Source organism: Lynx canadensis, chromosome B2 (genome assembly GCF_007474595.2).
Source record: "Lynx canadensis isolate LIC74 chromosome B2, mLynCan4.pri.v2, whole genome shotgun sequence".
In the NCBI taxonomy this organism is placed as follows: domain Eukaryota; kingdom Metazoa; phylum Chordata; class Mammalia; order Carnivora; family Felidae; genus Lynx; species Lynx canadensis.
Genome location: NC_044307.1, coordinates 130559756 through 130566379, shown reverse-complemented (window position 1 = coordinate 130566379; position 6624 = coordinate 130559756). Strand labels below are relative to the sequence as shown.

The following is a 6624-nucleotide window of genomic DNA, read 5'->3' as shown; positions in this document are numbered from 1 at the left end:
AACTAGTTAGCCATATAGGAAAATATTTGAAAATTAGATCCCTAAAGCCAAACAAATCAAAACTTTCAGGTAGATTAAATTTCAAAATATAGAAGGCAAAATTATAAACCTTTTAGAATAAAATAAACTATTTTTATGGCCCTAGGGTAAAAAAATGTTTTGCTTCATTTCATTTTTTAATCCAATTGCAAAAAGCACAAACCATAAAGGAAGGCTGATACATTTTACTACTTTAAACTTAACCTCTTACAAGTTATCATAAAGAAAATATAAAGATGAATTAGAGACTGGAAAAAAATATTTTCATTGCATATAACTAGCAAGGCTGGTATCCAGAATATACAAAGATCTCCTAAAAAATTAGTAAGAAAAAGACAAACATCCCAATAAAAAAAATTGTCAAAGAATATGAATATGCACTTCACAAATCAGAAATATAATGGACCAATAAACTCATAAAAAACATGCTATCTCCCTAGTAAGCAGGGATTGCAAATTAAAGACAATGAAATTCTGCTCCATCCATCGAATTAAAAAAATATATATTAAATGTCTGAGGACCCCAAGTTTTGGGAAGGATGTGGATCAAAAGGAATTCTCATTCTCTTCTTGGCAGAACCAATTGGTATAACCAGTTTGGACAACAATTTGGCAATAACTAGCAAAGCTTGAAGACACTCATCCCTATCTCAACAAATTTTTACCTATATATATGATTCCCTAAAGAAACTCCTTCATAAGAATATGTACAAGAATATTTATTGCAGCATTGTTTCTTATGGCAAAAATATAAAATTAAATGTCCATTATTGACATAATGGATATATTATGGTATATTAATTCAATAGCATACTACATGACAGGAAAAATGCATTAAAATTGCATATATCAGGGTGTCTGGGTGGCTCAATGGGTTAAGCGTCTAACATGATCTTGCAGTTTGTGAGTTCCAGCCCCAGATCAGGCTTTATGCTGCCGGCTCAGAGCCTGGGGCCTGCTTCAGATTCTGTGTCTCCTTCTCTCTCTCTCTCTCTCTCTCTCTCTCTCTCTCTGCCCCTCCCCTGCTCTCGCTCTCTCTCTCTTTCAAAAATAAACATTAAAAAAGTAATTTTTAAAATTGCATATATCAACATGGATTCTGACAAGGGAAAATACCCACAGGGTGTCATTTTATGTAAAGTTTCAAAACACGCATACCAATAACACCTTGGAGACACAAACTTTCAGCAATTAAAAAACAAAAACAAACAACCAGACTCAGGAAAGATTAACTCTCAATTCAAGCTAGTTTCCTGAACTGAACAGATTAGGGAGAGGAACACAGAGAACTTCATGTTTATTTAACAACGTTGGAAACAATGGCAAAATGGCAAGCTTTGATATATCTGGATGGTGAATCCACAGATGTTTATTATAATAGCTTAAACAGAGTAAGACTTTTTTTTAAATTCATTTTGGCACAGGCATTTGATCCCATAAAGAACGTTTTTTTGTCATTTTCTTTCCTTTAAATCTTCTTTAAAAAAATAAAACTTAAATTATGTTTCAGGTGTACAACATGATTTGATATGTATACATAATGAAATGATTGTACTATAGTCAGGCTAATTAACATATCCATCTCTTAACAGTTACCTTTGTGTGTGTGTGCGTGTTCGGAGCACCTGAAATCTATTCTCTTGTGCAAATTTCTAACATTCAATACAATATTAACTTCAGTCATCATGCTGTACATTAGATCTCTAGACTTTCTCATCTGTACATAGCTGGGATTTTGTATCGGAATAAAACTATTTTAAAGTTCTCTTTCTCCCAGTAAAGAATTCCTTCTATTTGGCTGCCATACAGTTGTTTATCCATTCATCAAATGTTTTTCGAGAATACAATCTCTGCCAGGCCATGAGGATATCATAAAAAGATAACATAAAAGAAGCATGTGACAAAAGATACCATCGAAAACGTAAACTACTTTTCCCAAGTGTTTGAATTCACATGAGGAAGTTCTTAAACCAAAAAGTAGCATATAAAGCGAAAATATGAAGAGAGACGGACAAGACGCGAGAAGGAGGCACAATTTACATCTGTCTGGCGTGGCCAAAGCCGATTTCAAGGAGATGCTTTTGAGCTGACTTAAAGAGAGAAGTCGTTAGCCAAGGGAACAAAAGCATTCCGAGCGGAGGGAACAGCTAGTACAAAGAATTGGACAGGCGAGCTGCACGGAATGTTGAGAAATACAGGCGGGGGGTGTGTAGGGTGGGGCGAGGGGCTGGAGGGAGACTATCAAATTAAGAAGCCGGAGAGGAAGGAGGGGCTTGGTGAGGAGCCGGAACGTGTCAGAACTGGTGTAGCACTTCGGTCACCGGGCAGGAAACGGCGGCCCTGCAAACGTTGAAATAACGTTCACTCCACATAGCTTACACGACACAGAGTTGGGGCCAGAACTCGGCGGCGACTGATTTCAGGGTCACCCACCCCTGGCTGTGAAGGGACTGCCACGCCGCCACATTCGTTCCGAAACCAAAATTATACCGACTTTATTTTCACAGTTGTCTGTGGCCCCGTCCTACTTGAGCTTCCCATTTCTTCTCAGCTCTCAACCTCCAAGGATGCTCCCCGCCTCCCCTACACCACACTCCATTAGGCCGCCGGCGGCCTCGTAAACTGCGACGACCGTTCCCAGAAACGGACGTGCACGAACCCTCAGAGACCACAGGTCCCAGCATGCAAAGCTCCCTATTAGTAAAAGGCTCACTAACTGAACCATAATGCAATGCTCTACGAAGGGGGCGGGGCTCTCTTTGGGGGGGGCGGCCGTCGTGTAGTATCGCCTAGGCAACTCCAATTGCAGGGCAAAACCACAGCCGCTTCCGCCTCTGAGCCCTAGGACCGCGAGTCCACGCAACTTCGTCGCTGTGACGCCATTCGTCTGCGACTGCGCGGGCCTGTAGGTTCCCTGCCGCGGCCTGTCTCCCGCGTGAAAATCTAGAGCTGTTGGTTCTCATCTGTGGCCTCTGACCTGGGAGCAAAGGGAAAGCGGCGAGATGACGGACCGCTACACCATCCACAGTCAGCTGGAGCATCTGCAGTCCAAGTACATCGGCACGGGTCACGCCGACACCACCAAGTGGGAATGGCTGGTGAACCAGCACCGCGACTCCTACTGCTCCTACATGGGCCACTTCGACCTTCTGAACTACTTTGCCATTGCGGAGAATGAGAGCAAAGCGCGAGTCCGCTTCAACTTGATGGAGAAAATGCTGCAGCCTTGCGGACCACCAGCCGACAAGCCGGAGGAGAACTGAGACCGCTGTGCGGGAGCGTCTCCTGAGTTCCTCCCTTTTTGCAGTCATTCTCGCCTGTTCCTGTACCAAGTGGACCGATTCTCCATGGCTCCTATTTCTCGTGCTTTCCCAGTGCAGAAGTGCTTACCGGAGGGCGTCCCGCCTGACCCGCCGTCCTGTGGACCCTTTGGAACACAGCGCTGGGATACCATCAGGACCCCTGAGAACTGAGACGGTGGAGAGATCCTGAAGCCAGCCAGAGAGGGGAGAAGGCACTGGAATGAGACGGAATTTGGAGGCTCGTTTTTGGCTAGTTGATTGTTGTTGCTTTTTCTATAAAGTTTAGAAATTTTTCAGTCACTTGGTGTGGACTACTTGTGTTCGGGTGGAGGGGTCCAGGGAGGGCTCTGGGGACTTTGGTTTCGTAGGAGACGGGAGAGGCTGGAGGTATGGGAAGTGGAGAAGGGGATGAGCGGTGGCGGGGTTGAGCCCAGGGCCAGTTCATTGCCAGACAGTTAAGTCCGCCTTGCACAACCTTTATAATATTCCCCAGCCCTGACTTCTTCCAAGAGCTTTTTTCAGACCCATAATGCCTTCAGTATTGAGGTTTCTGATCACTGTATCCCACCCTCGTTTTTTTCTTCCATTCAAAAAATCTTTGCTAGCATTGCCCACTCCTATCCGTGCAAGTTGCATCCTTGGGACTGTGAAAAGTAACAGGCTGTCAAACGAGTTCTTTCATTCAGCATTCAACAAATATTTGTTGAGCTCTATGTGGTGGGCATTTCGCTATGCTTTTAGAGCTTATGTTATACTTGGGCGAGGGAGACTGCACAAACTGTAGACATAAACAGGCAAGTATTAGAAGGTGTTGTGCAGGATGGGAGTAGCAGTAGGTTTGCAGTTTTAAACACGATGCTTATGTTAGACTAATGAGATGGTTACACTTGAGCAAAGACTTTAAGGAAGGGAGGGAAATAGCCCTGTGGAAAACTGCAGGAATTGCTTACTAGGCAGAGAGAACTGTCAGTGCAGTGGTCCTAATAATGAAGTTTTGTCTGGCTTACTGGAAGAACAGCAAAGAGGCAAATATGGCTGGAGGGAGTGAGCAAGGGGAAGAATAGAGGGATTGGTAATGGAGGAGGAACAGATAAGAATAGAGCCTGGTAGGCCAACGCAAGGACTTGAGGGAAATGGGGAGTCATTGGGAGTAATGGTTTTATTAAGTAATGTGATCTGATGTAATTTAGATCAGCAATTCTCAAACAATTTGGCCTTGGGACTTGATTACATTCTTAAAAATTCTTGAAGACCACCCGCCACACACACACCCCCAACCCATAGTCTGTGAGGCTTATAGTTGTTGATACTAACCAAATAAGAAATTAAAACAAAAATTTAAAAGGTTTACTAATTCATGTAAAAAAAAATAATAAAACCATTACATGTTAAAACCTTGTGAAAAACTTTAAAAAGGGGTGCCTGGGTGGTTTGTTTAGTTGGTTGAATGCCCAACTCTCGATATTGGCTCAGGTCATGATCTCACGTGCATGAGATTGACCCAGCATCTAGGAAGCCCTGTGCTGAGCATAGAGCCTGCTTGAGATTCTCTCTCCCTCTCAACTGCTTCCCCACTTGCACAATTCTCTCTCAAAATAAATATTTTTAAAGATAAATAAATAATATTTTTCCAAAACTAATTTAGTGAGAATGGCTTTTTTTTAATTTTCTTTTTTCAACGTTTATTTATTTTTGGTACAGAGAGAGACAGAGCATGAACGGGGGAGGGGCAGAGAGAGAGGGAGACACAGAATCGGAACCAGGCTCCAGGCTCTGAGCCATCAGCCCAGAGCCTGACGCGGGGCTAGAACTCACGGACCGCGAGATCGTGACCTGGCTGAAGTCGGACGCTTAACCGACTGCACCACCCAGGGGCCCCGAGAATGGCTTTTTTTAAAAAACTAGTTTTGCAGATGCCTTCAATGGCTTAATAGAAAACAACTGGGGTTTCCTATCTGCTTCTGTATTCAAACTCTTGTGATAATGAAGTTTTTTTTGAATGTTTATTAATATTAGGAGAGAGAATCCCAGGCAGGCTCCATGTTGCCAGTGCAGAGCCCGACGTAGGGCGTGATCTGGATCTGTGAGATGGCCTGAGCCAAAATCGAGTCAGGCACTTAACCCACCCAGCCACCCAGGCACCCCTGTGATACGAAGTTTTGGTTGAAGTTTGAGAAGTCCACTTCACATAAATATGTGGTAAGGGAGGAATATTCTAATAGCCTTTTCAAATAATTGTGGTTTTACTTTAATTCTCTAGCAAAACCCAAACAAGTGGTAATTTCTTAAAAGTTATGGACTTTGATCAATGAACTTTTCATTCTGTTCATTCTGTTATGTTAAATTCTGTTATGTTTCATTCTTCATTTATCTATCATGAACTCTGAAAGGATCCTTTACCCATATATGATTTTGTAACACCATGCATCTGTTGTTTGGAAAGTACTGGCTCACTGAGTTACAGAGGCCTTCCAATGTTGACACATTTAGTTATACATCAAAAAATCACATTTATTAATATCACCACTGATGTCATTAGGAAAGTCTCACGGTATTGGGAAGCTGAAAAACTCACCGTGATGGTGTAAGTTTTAAACAATTTTAAGTTTTGCTTGATAGCTTCACTGTGATCACTGGTAGCAAATACTGTCTTCTGTTGTCCTTGAAGCAACAGGCCTACTCGGTTCATTTTCAAGAAAATGTCTGCCGAATACCCAATTCTGAGTAACTACGGTTTGTCAGTCGTTCAAGTAAAATGGTTTTCCTTGAGTGGGGGCGGGGAGGAAGCCAGTTATTATTTGAGTTTGTAATTCAAATAATAAGTGCTTTTCCTTGAGAAAACCATCGTCCTTTGGAAGCAGCAGAAACACTTTACGCATACCACCAATTTTGCCACACGAACCTTTCAAAAGATGTGCCCTCAAGGACTAAGATTTCATGAAATTACTACTTTTTACTGCAGAGAGTACATTTTTAAGTGAAACTGAGTTGACTTTGTGGTTTTGTTTGTTTTTATTGAGAGCGCGTGGCAGTGGAAAATACGAAGACTGCCAGTAGTTTGGTGCCACTACCTTGATTCGTGCAGATTTGCTAGTTTACTTTCTGTTGCTTTTTATCATCTGTACGAATGTTAAAGTGGCTAACAATGGCAAACCTCAGTATTGTGAAAAGTGTTAACTTCACAGATTCCCTGAAATCCTTTCCCATCATTTTTGCTTGGAAAAAAAACAAAACAGACAGTAGATTGAACTATGGTTATTTAGACTTGAGTATTTGGCAGGCA

The 6624-nt window shown here is 42.2% G+C and overlaps 1 protein-coding gene across 1 annotated transcript; it reads left to right on the top strand.

Moving 5' to 3' along the window:
- The first annotated feature begins 2916 nt into the window (after positions 1–2916).
- Positions 2917–3641, top strand: SF3B5 (splicing factor 3b subunit 5). The gene has a single exon (XM_030316523.1). The coding sequence runs from the start codon at positions 3042–3044 to the stop codon at positions 3300–3302; it is 261 nt and encodes an 86-aa protein (XP_030172383.1). The 5' UTR covers positions 2917–3041; the 3' UTR covers positions 3303–3641.
- The last annotated feature ends 2983 nt before the right edge of the window (positions 3642–6624 follow it).